Raw genomic sequence first — 14,682 nt, forward strand, 5'->3', positions numbered from 1 at the left:
GAAACAGAGCTCTCGCCCGTCATGGTAAGCGGAGCGTGTAATGATTGCAAAGCGAAAGCAAGCCTTTTTTTTCTCCTGACCAAAATCAAATAAGCACAGGGCTGTGCGGTGATTGGGTTGGCTGCCTCGTTTCCTCTGTGCATGTCATGGACGCAGCAGATCAGCGCTCATCTGTCCTCGATCGCACGCCGGAAGGGCAGAACTGATCGCGTTAAGTTTACGAGTGTTGTAAGTGTTTTGTCGCTTTGGCTGCCTAGTGCCTGTGTCACTTTAAAGGAAACAGGTCAGTGAAGCTCACATTTAGCTGACCTTCCCAATTATATTAACGTTCTTATTTGAATGAATATAGCGAATGATGGAAGGGAGTGAGGGAGTGATGGATGAGAATGATGGAGTGACAGAAGGAAGTGATGAAGTGATGATGGGGTGATGAAGTGACAGAAGGGAGTGATGAAGTGATGGATGGGAGTGAGGGAGTGATGGGAGAGAGTGAGGGAGTGATGGATGGGAATGATGGAGTGACAGAAGGGAGTGATGAAGTGATGATGGGAGTGAGGAAGTGATGGAAGGGCATAAAGTAAGGGAGTGAGGCATGAGAGAAGGGAATGAGGGAGTGATAGTCAGGCGTGAGGACATAATGGAAAGGAGTGAGGGAGTCAAGGAAGGGAGAGAGGGAGTGACAAAAGGGAGAGATGGAGTGACAGAAGGGAGTGAGTAAGTAAGTGAACAAGTAGAAAAGCAAGGGAAGTGAGTGAGTAAGTAGAATGCATATATAAATTGGAATTAAGGGGTTAGTGGTCTTTCATTGCAGGTCTTTCATCTCTGTTTTCAGAAAGTTTCACTTGCTTCTTTAAGATAACGTGATGCGATAGTGAGGCGAACGCAAATGTTCAGAACAAGCGAGATAGATTTTTTTAAGGGCAAATCTATGATCAGAGTCATTGTAACAGAGTCGATATGCAGGGTCAAACTACTAATATGAACAGATGAATACACGATCAAGAAAACAAACCAAACACGGGAGCTAAACACAAAGGAAAAAACACAAACAGCAGACTACAAGGCAGGACGAAAAAAACACAAGGCCCAATCTACCAAGGGAAGGTGGGTGTTTTCATGTGCGATCACCATCACTGGGAGTCACCAAGAATACGGTTCTCTCCCACAAAGATTACACCCCCCTCATGTGCTGTTTCTGCCAATTGTCTCCTTCAGCAACACTCAGTATTGCAGATTGGAAATGTTCACGGGTCATAAGGAGAGGAGGAGACAAGCACACGAGTGGAAGAAGCCAAATGAAGCTACCGGGATGCAGGTTTTAAGTAAATGAAGGAGGAGCTGTTGGAAGGTTGAGAAGGCACTGATCAGACGTGGGTGGTTCTTCTCTTCCTGAAGTGCTCAGGTGGTCCCTGCTGTTAAAAGGATACAGCAGACACCTGCCTCTCTGACAGGAGATCGGTGTTTTCCATTACATCTACATTTTTCTGATTGCTCTCACTGGGTTCAGAAACAAGGAATTCAAATGAAATGGTTTCATGAATAGATTAAATACATTTATATTGTACCAAAATGACTCCCATTCTACTTATGACTGTTAGTTCAAACATTAAAATTTTAGAAGTGCTCATATTCTGTATCTGATTTTGATGTTTGCTCCCAGGTGATAAAAATGATCGTTGACCCAGTTATTGGTCTATGTACTCTATATATTGTTTGTTGTTTTCAAAGGAAAAAAGGAAAAAACCTATTTCAGTGTAAATCTGTCTGCTTTTTCGAGAGGGCCAAAGGCTAGATTCTCACCTTCAGCTCACTGTTGACAGCCGGTAGCAAGTGTTAATGTGTTCGGCGATTGTGTGTGTTGGAACCAACACAGGGAAAGAGCTGCATTAGCGATTCCATCACACAGCCTGCTGAAAGGAGATCAGAGAGCGTGGCAGTCCACTGAAGATGCCGGGGCCTCTTCAATCAAAGCCTCCCGACTCACAGACACCCGCGAGAGACTTTCACCACTAAAGTGGCCAAGCGGCACGCGACTCCACTCAGCGGCTGATTCAAAAAAGTGAAAGAATGCAGAAAAACACGAGCGCGACCTGATTGGCTAAAGCCATTACCGGGTTGGTTTCATGAGCTCAGCCAGTGACTGAGTTCAGGCAGCTGTACTCACACAGGCCGATGTTTGGGCCATTTTAGAAGCTTTATAGCAGAGAGGAGAGGAAAGGAGATGACAGGGAAATGAGATCACAGGGGAAGAATGGAGATGGCAGGCAGAGGAGAGGAGACAACAGGGAGAGGATAGGAAACAACAGGGAGAGGAGAAGAGACAACAGGGAGAGGAAAGGAGACGACAGGGAGAGGAGAGGAGTTTTAGGAGAGGATAGAGACAGAGGAGTAAGAAGGTTAGTGTGAGGGTGTGTGTGCATTTTAAGGCCTGTATAAGTAAGAATGTTGCCAGCTGGTCTTTTTTGTCTAGTCTGTGTGTGTGTTTGTGCACGTGCGCATATGTGTGTGTGTGTGTGTGAATGGATATATTTGTGCCTTCAGTTTTCTGCAGTCTGTAGTTTTAATGCAGTTAAATCTCCAGATCCCCAAGGAGTTCTGTTTGAGGTACTGAAGTACAGCACAAATCGTAATAATTACTCTGACAAGATATTCAGCAATTCAACACCCTGCTCACTCCCACACAGGTTCACACACACACACACACACACACACACACACACACACACACACAAGAGGGCAGACAGACACACACACCACTATGTGTTAATTAGTTACGATCACTTTCTCTTTCTCTCTCTCTTACACAGGCATACACACTTCTATGTGTTAATTAGATACATTCTCTGTGTGTGTGTCTTACACACATGCACAAATGAGCATAGGCACTCAAATCAGCATTTTTCAAAAGCTTCCTGTTCCACATCAAGGGATGCTTGGTGAAATCATTAACTTGGCTGAGGGTGAGTTTGCTGCCATGTGTGCTAATGAGAGATCAGATTTCCCAATGACTCTAAACCCACTAGGCTCAGCCTTAGTTGAACAAAGATATTAGTTTGATATTTGGCTGATTAGATGGATGGTGCATGTTGTGTTAGGGTAATAGCTTGAAAATTGGGATTTCAACTAGTTTTTACAATTGAAAATGTGCAGTATGCCTCCTGAGTGAAACATGTTTATAACATAGAAAATTCAACTGTTCTCAAGGCATTGTATACTCAACATTGATTTCACATTATGCTGCTGACAAATAACACTGGAGCAGCTTTTTCTGGTGCGTAGTTTGATTTGGAAACAGTAAAGTCCTGGAATATATAGCTAAACCTATAACTGCACACACTGACATGTAAATCAAAGTGACAGATGCTCTAACCGAACATAACTGAACTCTCGCACCTCACGCGGCTCTGTGAGAATGTGAGATGACGCATCAGTTATCGAGGTTAATCAGAGCATCTGGGCCATAAAAAAGTCTTCACAGGGGGATGAAAGTCTGGTGCGTTATGGAGCAAGGTGAGCCTGTTTTGGGGAAAAGCAGAAATGGAGGGACCTCACTTGGGGGGTGGGGTGGTTGGCGCTGTCCGTCAACTCCGTCAGTCTGTCCATCATCTCCGTCACGCTGGCTGCACTGTAATTGAAACAAATGTGCCAATTGTTCCTCCCGTCCTCCGCTGTGGCTAATCTGAATTTGCTCTCTCCTTCACTCCCCTTTTCTCTTATTTTGTTGCATTTTGATAATCCTCTCATTCTCTCTCTCCTTTCCTCCCTCTGTCATGCTCCATTATTTTTTGGTTTTCTCACTCGTTTCTTTGGTTTTACTCACTCTGTCTTTCTTTCTTCCCCTGACTCCCCCTCTCTCATCTCTCTCTCCATATTTCCCTTTGCCCTTTCTGTCTCCTCTTCCCTCCCTCATGCATCTTTTCATCATTAGCTGAGAGAGAGAGATAGAGAGAGAGAGAGAGAGAGAGAGAGAGAGAGAGAGAGAATAAGGGCAGCTCCAGCGTTTGAGAAGTGTGAGAGGAGCTCAGCAGGAACTCCTGCCTTCACGCTGTGTTAATTGCCTCTTCTAACTCCCAAATTTCCCTAGATGGAACGTCGGCGGATGCACAAAGAGATTCTGCCTTCGCTGCCACCGCTGACATACAACTCCTGCGAGCGTCCTCGCTGTCCGCCTCACGCTCCATTTTTTTAATTCACTTTAATTAATTAGTCCTTTCCCCCTCTGATCTCAACAACAGCTTTTCTCACAGGTCACATTCCCATTCAGATGCTTAATGATGTTCCTGATTTGAAAGCGAATCATGAGACCTGTTCCCTCTTTGGCAGTGCTCACTATTAATCTCACACTGAGCCAGCAAGCAGTGAAGTCAGTTTTATTTATTTACTTTATACAAACTAAATGTATACACATACACATTTATAAGCCTATGACTCCTTTAGAAAATTAGTTCCCTCAAACATGATAGTTTCGCTAACAATGGAAAGCTTTTTGTTATCATTATCTGAAATTCATCATTTTGCACATTAGCCCTGCTGGGGTAAAGCACTGCCAATGAGGAAGTGGGTTTGTGACCAGCAGGTGATTGATGGCAGATGGGTGGAGCCTACGTGGCAAGTGGGTGGAGCTGTGAGGGCTCCTGAGCTGAACAGCAGAATGCAGAAAACTAAAAGGCATGTGATTAAAATGCTGGGTGCTAGCAGAGAAGCTAAACAGAGGCTGGTGCCTGCCACGTCTGACGGAGCCTCCTTCTGCAGGGGGTACGATGTGGAATTGCAATTGTTTGGCTCATAGCGCATGACCTGAGCATGCACACGGTTGAGATTTTGTGTGTGTGTGTGTGTGTATGTGTGTCTGCACCACGTTTGAAAAATCTTTTTACCAGGAGCTGCCATTTGAAAAGGCAAGCACACAGTTCTTTATTTCTAGGGCTCCAAGTTAGGTGAATAAGCTTGTAATTATCTGCTTCATGTGCTGATTCACTTTGCATTTGTCTGTCTATGAATGTCAGGTGGAATGGTTAAAAAATGAAGAACTGGTGAGCTCACTCAATGATGACAACATCGTGACCCGAGCCGACCACAATCTAATCATTAGTGAAGCCCGGCTCTCCGATTCGGCAAATTACACGTGTCTGGCCAGCAACATTGTGGCCAAGAGACGCAGCGCCACGGCGACCGTGATTGTCTTTGGTAAGGTCCAGATATATTATGCTGTGTGTAACAGTCATGCCTCAAAGTCCTGTTCTCAGATCAGCCTGCACTCACTTCCCCAGGCACTTCCACATGGCACTACTGCACCACCATCAGTGGCAAACCACACAACACATTAGCTCCAGATAATGGCATTTGTCTTGCAAGGTTCTGACTCAGGTATATGACGCTGCAGCTGTAGCTAAACTTTTGATACATTCTGCTAGTAAAATGTGATGCTCTGGAAAGAAGTATTTCAGTAACTGTCCTGTGTTCCGTAATGCACAGAAATTTCAACGCGGTCCAAATGTGTTTATTAGTCAGAAAACTTAAGGAAACCCACAATTGTCAATTACAATGAGTGTGCATGCAGCATTTTAAAGGGTGGGCTAAGCACTTAACGTGCAAGCGTTTGGAGGGAGGGTCTCTGGACAGCTGTTCTGATGAAGGTCATGGGGTTGAAGGGAGAAGGGGTTAAGTCCCTTGGTGGCTAAGTCTGGTAGAAGTTAGCAAGGACAATGAAATCAACCACAGCAGTTTGAAGTTGCTGATCTCAAAGTGAGGCTTGCTGCCACTCGCTGCAAGTGTGAGTGAGCGACTGAGTCAGGACTGAATTGGGACTGAGCCTAGAACTGAAACTTCCAAAAGCATCAAATCTTTTAGAGAAAAACAGGATCCATCGGGCCAAAATAAAGTGCTCTTTCAGCTCTTGTCTGGGAGTGATTTCCTGCTAGCTACCACATACTGAACACTTCTGGTTTTTTATTTGGCCATTGAAACTGTGCTTGAGTGGCCATAGTGCTAAAAGATGCGTAAAAGGGTTTTATTATTGTATTTACTTACCCCCATCTCGCTTACCTACAAGCAATGTTGGAAATAGATGTGGAAACTAGAAAAGTTAATACTAAAAAGTTAATACTTAATTTTAAAAATATGTTGGAAAGAGCAAGTTCAATTGCATAACCCAGTATAAGTTATGAGAATATGTGCAATGAACATCTTTAATGCTGCAACAGGCTTCTCATAATTTTAACATTCACTTGGCCTAATTTATGGTTTAACCTAGTAAACATGAGCAGCAGATTTGTGTGAGCAAACTATAGCTGGTTCTTCACTCTAGTTAGTGAGTACTTAAGAAATGACATTATGTAATGCTATCTGAAGAGCTGAGCTTGATGGGAATTTAAGGTAAGACAGGATGGAGTAGCATAACACAGCCCACATTATAACGGATTAGATATGTTAGATATTTTAATGAGGCAATACATATCATACTGTAAATAACAGAAATGCAACATAGAAAATACTACCTGAATGTAACCTATTGATGGATAGCTAGAGGGATGGCGAGAAATGGAAACAGAGAGCGTGAAAGAGTGTGCAATCCCTGGGGAGAGGTTTTTTTCCAAACTGAACTAGTCCACCAGCTCTGTCCCAGTTCCACTCCAACTTTCCTCCAAAACCGCTCTTCCCCTGAGGCCCAGACCTCCTTGGGTCTTGCCTTGACCAGGAGCAGCGTGTGCCACCACTGACCAATCAGACGTCACCACATATTGGTATCACCACCCACCACAGAGCAACAGTCAGGCCTCATAACCACAGGAACTCGCAGCTGATGGTAGGAGAGATTTACAGACCTGAATAACAACTAACCATCTGTGCTGGGAACGTGTGCCTTAAGGAGATCCAAAAGTGCCCATTGTGATGTGACCAGTTTGATCTCTGTGAGACCACAGACATCCACAGCAGTGGGGTTAGATGACAACGAGACATCATACAGCTGCATGCCTATTGGCTATTTAATATCATGCTAATTTTCCCACGCTGACTTCCATTCAGTAAAAGTTATGGTAGTATTTCCGAGCAAGAGGTTCTCTAGCCAGAGCCTCTTTGGCAATCTGAGCCCCATACCCTATTCTATATCAGAACTATAAAATGTGTGGCGAGGCAACTGTTTATGATTTCCCTCTGTGGAAGCACCAGCCATCTTAAACATGAATGATATTACGCAGAGACTCAATTACAGCGCAGCGTTAAAAATCAATGTCTTTATATGCAGGGAGGCGTTATGCTTCTCTATCTTAATCTCATTTAACCAAGCGCTGCTTATTAATAATTCATTAAGCGCAGTGCTCAAAGTACTGGAGTTCTGATGTGCTCATGAAGAAGCAGCAGACTTGTGCTGGGCTGTGTCTGCAGCGCAAGCTTATCAAAGCTGTGTCCGAGAGGAGATAGCATTACCATGGGCACAGATGCAGCCAGACTGATGATGACCTAACTCCCATGTTGGGCTGTGGACACGCCAGCCATTGTGGCTGTCCCAATAGCCCAGCAACTGAGGTACTCGTGTAAAGCTCTTCCGATGCCCTGAAGCAGTCTTGGTGCTCTGAGGAGCAAGCAGAACATCATGTTGGAGGAGAAACGGTGTGGACCCAAAGCACGCTTTTCACCGTTTGTGTTTCGATTCTTTGACATTTTCAACAGTTTTATCCCAGATTTTCTATCACTCTCTCTGTCTCACTCTTTCCTAATATCTCTCTGTATCTTACCTCTTCTTTATGGAGCTAACAAAAATAAATCTAAGTAATATGTGGATATAAAGGTATGACATTCCAACAGCACTGTTGGTTGTCCCTGGTAACATCATGATCCTTCTCTTGCATCAAGCACCAAAAAAAGGCAATGAATCAAGAGATGACAGTGAAAGTCAATGTGACCCACCTGCCTCTCTCTCCATCCCCGCAGTGAATGGAGGCTGGTCTTTGTGGACTGAGTGGTCTCCCTGCAGTGTCGATTGTGGTAGGGGGATCCAGAAACGGTCCCGCACCTGCACCAACCCAGCGCCACTGAATGGTGGCGCATTCTGTGAGGGGATGTCCGTGCAGAAGAGCACCTGCAGTGCCCTTTGCCCCGGTCAGTGCCACGTTCACATTAATGTCATTACATACCTTCATGTGAGTGTCATTACACACCTTCACGACAGTGTCATTACACACCTTCACGACAGTGTCATTACACACCTTCACATCAGTGTCATTACACACCTTCACGACAGTGTCATTACACACCTTCACATCAGTGTCATTACACACGTTCACATTAGTGTCATTACACACCTTCACGTCAGTGTCATTACACACCTTCACGTCAGTGTCATTACACACCTTCACATCAGTGTCATTACACACCTTCACATCAGTGTCATTACACACCTTCACATCAGTGTCATTACACACGTTCACATTAGTGTCATTACACACCTTCACGTCAGTGTCATTACACACCTTCACGTCAGTGTCATTACACACCTTCACGACAGTGTCATTACACACCTTCACATCAGTGTCATTACACACCTTCACATCAGTGTCATTACACACCTTCACATCAGTGTCATTACACACGTTCACATTAGTGTCATTACACACCTTCACGTCAGTGTCATTACACACCTTCACGTCAGTGTCATTGTGCAATTAAACATCTTTACAACAGTGCCATTACACACCTTCATGTCAGTGTCATTACACACCTTCACATTAGTGTCATTACACACGTTCACATTAGTGCCATTACACACCTTCATGTCAGTGTCATTACACACCTTTACGTCAGTGTTGTTACACACATTCACACTAGTGTCATTACACCTTCACATCAGTGCCATTACACACCTTCACACTGTAAATTGTAACTTTGTGTCCAGTGCACATGGTAACCAATGTCAACCTTGCCCCAAACTTTAACCTTAACTATTCATAGCTCATTATACAGTCCTGCCTAATGGCATCCATAAAGTTGTAAAAGCTGTGTGATCATGTGGTCTGCACTCAAAGTGAAACTTACTTATAAGTAGATCTATAACTGAAGGCATGGAGTGTCCTTGCATTGATAACAGTCCAGAATTGAATGAAAACTAATCTAGCCAGACGGCATTCTGCATCGAGCATCCTATACTTCACCCTGAGGCCAGAGGAAGGAATTGTCATCTGATTAGCTGTCTGTGCATTCCTGGTCCATCAGTCCAATTTGTAAAGTTGCGCGTGAGTGGACCCGGCTAAACTGCAGCCGCTTCCCATTCAGCGACAGACCTGGCCCTGCCCCACTTCTCCACTTTCTTAATTTTTTTTTTATTTAAAATGTTTTTTTAATAATCACCTTGCACACCAGCACCATTCTGCACTGCAAGTTAACCTGCTGATTTAATTGCTTGAGCTCTCTCAGGGAAAGCAGCTTGCAACTAATATTTATATATGTGCTTCTACATCTTGGCGAGAGACGCCCCCCATATTTGTTAACCATTTAAAACACATAGCTAATTTTTAAAACTGGTAGAGCATTTTTGGAGTCCATCTTTTTATTCCCTCAGCCCTGGGGTCAGCACTTTTCTCAAGGTCATAAGGATTAATGTGCTTACTGTTCCTTTTTTTCTGATGAAAGAGGCATATTTTCCTTGACCTTAGAGAAGTGCACAGTTCTGACATCTTGATGGTCTGTTCACGTTTCAAAATGGCCTCCGACAGCGGCAGAAACAATGTGACTGTTGATGCTCCTGGCATTCATTAGCGTCCAGAAATCACTTAGCAGCATTTTCATCAAAATCTGGGCATTTTCCTCCTATGAGAATTAAATATTAATTGTCTAGCCTGCCATAAACATCTGAATGTTGTTGTTTAGGTTTTGAATAGCTGAATACTTTCAAGTAGTGGGAGGAAGGTCCAGAAGCCACTGAAAGCTCACAGGGTTTGAAAAATGTCATTTTTTGTTTCTTTTTCTCTTTCTTTGAATTTAACAAGTGATATTTTTAACAAGTAACATTTGCAGTCTAGTTGTGAATAATTAGGTGAATTTTATTGCTTGTAAAATCTCATAGATTACACAGCTACAGTATATATAAATATATATACATATACTTTTAGAATCATTACTAAAATTTCTGCTCCAGGTAAACTAAAATATTGTCCCATGTCTATCCCAAGAAAGTAATTTTATAGTTCTGTAGTATTTACGAATTCCTTCACTAAAGCTTATTAGCATGACATGTTGAGTGAGCAGCACACTGCATGTGCTCTTTACACCCGAAACCTGCGCTGCTTTAGCTGTAGCACATAAACATAATTTGCATTTAGATGAGCGGGTTACGAGACTCCAACAGCCATGGAGAGGTTTAAGAATTCACAGCAGAATAACCACGAAATTGTTTCCTCCAGGGCCCTCGTCTGTGTGTGATGTGTCTTGGCAGTCGACAGCACAGGGACCACTGAGGCTCACGGCATGTTGCGTGGCCATACTGGCTAATCTAAGCGCCATGTTCCCTGATGCATTGGTATGGTTGATGGATGGAGATTATATCACTCTGAAGTGACACCAGGGTCACCTCCCTAATTCAAGGGAAAGCTCACCCTCATGGGAAGGAGAGAAGCTATATTAGTTCAGCTTTTAAACTAAATGTTAGGTCTGGGATTAGTGTGAGTGTAAGGGGTGTGGGCAGCCTGGATTAGTTGTTGTCATATTTCAGGCTGACCTTCCCTCCATAAAACACATTTGCAGTCCAGTATGCATCAATGTTCCATTAAATTGCGCCCTGTGGGACAAATTTGCCCTGAAAATACTTGTTTGGCTTGGCAGACACATTTATTCGGCTGATATCATCACACGCAAATTGAACACATAGCCTCGTGAGACATCTACATACAAGGCTATTTCACTGTATTTTGGGAGTTGTGAGGCTAACATGACATTGTTTTCCCTGCGCTGAATGGATCTAAACGTGTCCCACAGTGGACGGCGGCTGGGAGGAGTGGGGCGAGTGGACACCGTGCAACACTCAGTGCGAGAGGCGGAGACAGAGGGAGTGCAACGCCCCACCCCCCCGCCACCGGGGCCGGGCGTGTGACGGTGACGGCAACGTCACGGAGAACTGCACTGGCGGCATGTGCACGCAGGGTAAGGCTGGTGCACAATGACATCACTGCCATTTCCATCACTGCCTCCACCATTCATCTTCATGTTACCATCATCGTTATCACTAATTATTTTACTTTAACCATCATCTTCATTTATAACCACCATCGCCATTTAACCACCATCCCTGCTGATTGGTCCAGAACCATCACCATCATATTCACCTTTGTCATCATAACTGCACATGAGGCCTTCAGCCAGTCACGGACGGTTGTTTACACAGAACACGTCGCCTAAAGAAATAAAGGATGTGAGTGGACTTGTTTTAAAACAGGTGTGAGGCATTATCAGTGTAGTACAGAGAAACCGTTGCCCGTGTATGGTAGATATGGGCAGGCAATAGGGATTCTGTTACCATTTTGGTGTGGATTAGACAGGGGCAAATCTGTCCGGGTTTAGACTAAAGCCATGTCTGGAAGCACAGAAGATCACCTGCTGCCATCATGGGCCTTGTTTGATATGGCAGAGGAACAGGCTGGCTTAGCCCTGAAATACGCCCGTCTCCACTGCCGACTGACAGCAGCACAGCACTGCACAACCATGTGGGCACAGTCGCCGGGGAAAAAAAACCAGGCTAAGGGCCTCTCGTCACATCTACTCCTCGGGGTGGTTATGAGAGCTTCTCCTCCGCTCTCCTCCTTCTGTGACTGAAGGAGAGAACCAAAGCCTAGTTTAAGAGTCTCAGAGCCATCTGTCAGTATGTCCCCATGGTAACGATGCCATGCATCATTATTTCCAGCTGATGTTGGCATAGCCAGCAGTTGGACTTCACCGCATGATCTGAATCACAGATTGCTTTAGATAACTGATACGGGGGTGCTCTCTAATTCTCCCTCTCCCTCTAACTCTCTCTCTTTCTACCTCTCTCTCCCTCTGTCTGTCTTTTTCTTTCTCTTTCTGCAGATGGGAAGATGCTGCATGATGTTAAACCTCAGAGTGAGTCTCTTTTTCTCCATATTTCATGTATCTGATTCCTTTACAGAATCAGCAAAATAATATCTTCAGCCGTCTTCATGGAGAAGAACTGTACTGAAAAATAAATAGTTCTGAGGTTGGATGTTCAGGACTTTACAGACTTAGGTGTAATTCAGTAGCCTGAATTTTTGTCTTTTATATCCCATACATACAATTACACTGGCTTAGGGACCTGGTCCTATGTCAGCACTCTTATTCTGACATGTCTCCTACATTTGGGCTCTGGTATTTACTATTTCTATCCCATTGAAAATACTGCAGGAATTAGTGTATATCCGTTAACACAGAGCCTATTACAGAGCTTTAGTCACTTTATCATTCTCTTCAAATTGTTGCCAAGTCCTGCATTTACCTGCATGGATATACACTTGGACACCTGTGTGAGGCTTCCTCAGGTGTCACTCTTCCAAAAGAACCCACGCTGTGCGGAAGATTAGGATAACTGCGCCTCTCTGCTTAGCTCCGCATTCACATCTGTCAAAATCTGACATTTGATTAATCCAGTGGATGGAGGGTTTCATCCTCCACTGCACCTGTACCTTTTGTAATAGCTCTGTAGATATCTGAACACTTGTGCATTTCATGCATTCTTCCATCCATCTGTCACATTTTGTTTATCAGAAGTCTGTCAGTCTTTGGAAGCCATTTCCAGTATTCCCAGCCGCTCCAGCTGTTTGCTGCTTGACGTTCGGAGTGTTGGCCTCAGCTCTGTGCGGCGTGCCACTCGTGATGTATTTCCCCCCGCTCAGATTAGGCAGACTGAGTGATGGGATATGGCATGTGAGCACGTGCTATATTTAGATGAGGTAATGGGGCACAATTACTGCCCATTAGCTCACTTAAGCAACCGCAGCATGTCTTCGTATACTCCCATGTGTTTTGCGTTAACCCTACAAATCACCTCTTGGCACATTTTAAAACACCCAGCACCAGGTGCATTCCCCTGGTCGGGGAAATTTTAAATGTCATTACCGTTACAAGGCAGACATCACTAATGCCTTAACACTCAATATGTGGAAAAGGGGGGGAAAAAAGGCTCAGTGAGTCCCAAGCGGCTGTTGAGTGATGGGCATATAGTTCTTCTGTGCAGCCCAAGTCCTTTTCCATCAGGTCAGCCTAATTAGACTGGCAACTAAACTCTGGAGCGACATCAGCACATCAGGAGCCTTTAAATACAGTGCGGTGGGATTTAGAAATGGTTAGCCTTTGTCACTCTCAGGGCTTGATCCATGCCCTTTTTGTCCTCTGCAAACTGGCAGAGTTCTCGTGTTGCAGAGGTCGAACGGGCTGCGGGCAGCCTGGCCAGCTGAACAGATGTAGCCTGGCATGTGGCGCTGGAATGCCGCTGCGTCTCTGATTAAAGCTGCGAGAGTGCTGGAATTTGCACCTCCCAGGCCGTGGGACTATGCCAAGCATGTCTTTATACTCTGCTAAACATGTGCATATCGCACCTGTTCCGTTTGCACAGGTGTCTAAAAGATTTGCCAGAACAGCCACAAGCGCCAGGCATAACAGCCATTTTCAGCTCCAGTTATGTGACCGTGACCCTTGTCTGGTGTCAGGTTCCTTTGCCAGTTGATCATCCAGTGCAACTTATTTTTAACAACATAAAGATGGTAAATAAATGACTCCTGTACAGTGACTATAATTGCTTATTTTTTGCCACTATCTGTAAACCATTTTTTTCTAAGCACTTTGTCTTTTTTTCTCTGTGAAGACACTCATTTCCGTTTGTGACTGATGATGTGCTGTCTGTGGGACTGTGCTTTCCCAGGTATGGAGGGCTCCAATGATGTGGCACTGTACTCAGGCCTGGCAGCAGGGGTCATCGCTGTCGCAGCCCTTGTCATATCCGTAACACTGTACCGCAGGAGCCAGAGCGAGTACGGAGTGGACGTCATCGACTCATCTGCCCTCGCAGGAGGCTTCCAGACCTTCAATTTCAAGACCACCAGACAAGGTGAGACAATTGATCAAAACACTGATGGTAAACAGGTTGAGTGACTGATTTTTATATTTTCTCCAGTTCATTTCTGTTCAAAGAAATTATAGCAATATTCAAACATAACATACATGTACTGTACATCAACTTGTGGTAAGTTGGCTTTAGCCTGAAAATTTGTTAAGTTCCTTGTATTTCCTATGATGGTCAGCCAATCTTTACAATTCTGTGACTCCATTGTCACCTTGTGCTTCTTTTGCTTTGGCCACAGACATGCTTACATCTCCACCAGATATTTGCTCATGATTTACCCAAAGACCTGTCTCATGGTTTTCACTGGCGCTGCCTTTCTGACACCGTTGCCTTAACTAATCCTTCACCGCATGGCTCAGTCCAGACCACACCCTCCGCCTCAAAAAGCTACGACTTCTAAATGTGACGTGGAATATCGATTTCCTCCTTTTTATGTGTGAGACTGTGAATCTTGCTGGTGACAGCAGCTGATGGGAATCACAGGCTCATGACGTGCTTGATGGCCTCGTAGCTCTGACGCTGACGGGAACCACATCCCCCCTAAGACACACAACAGCATGGACCACCAGTGAGCTCCCAGA

The 14,682-nt window shown here is 44.5% G+C and overlaps 1 protein-coding gene across 4 annotated transcripts in view; it reads left to right on the forward strand.

Annotated features, from left to right (window-relative positions):
- Positions 1-14,682, forward strand: part of LOC113576916 (netrin receptor UNC5D-like) — a 114,522-nt gene that overhangs the window by 71,553 nt on the left and 28,287 nt on the right. For 2 of the 4 annotated variants that reach the window (XM_035526293.1, XM_035526296.1), the window contains 5 exons: positions 5,007-5,187; positions 7,933-8,100; positions 10,969-11,133; positions 12,055-12,087; positions 13,901-14,086. In XM_035526293.1, coding sequence (XP_035382186.1) covers positions 5,007-5,187; positions 7,933-8,100; positions 10,969-11,133; positions 12,055-12,087; positions 13,901-14,086 — 733 coding nt within the window. The remainder of the gene's footprint in view (positions 1-5,006; positions 5,188-7,932; positions 8,101-10,968; positions 11,134-12,054; positions 12,088-13,900; positions 14,087-14,682) is intronic. The other 2 variants (XM_035526294.1, XM_035526295.1) reach the window with 2 other exon arrangements.

Source organism: Electrophorus electricus, chromosome 5, assembly GCF_013358815.1.
Source record: "Electrophorus electricus isolate fEleEle1 chromosome 5, fEleEle1.pri, whole genome shotgun sequence".
In the NCBI taxonomy this organism is placed as follows: domain Eukaryota; kingdom Metazoa; phylum Chordata; class Actinopteri; order Gymnotiformes; family Gymnotidae; genus Electrophorus; species Electrophorus electricus.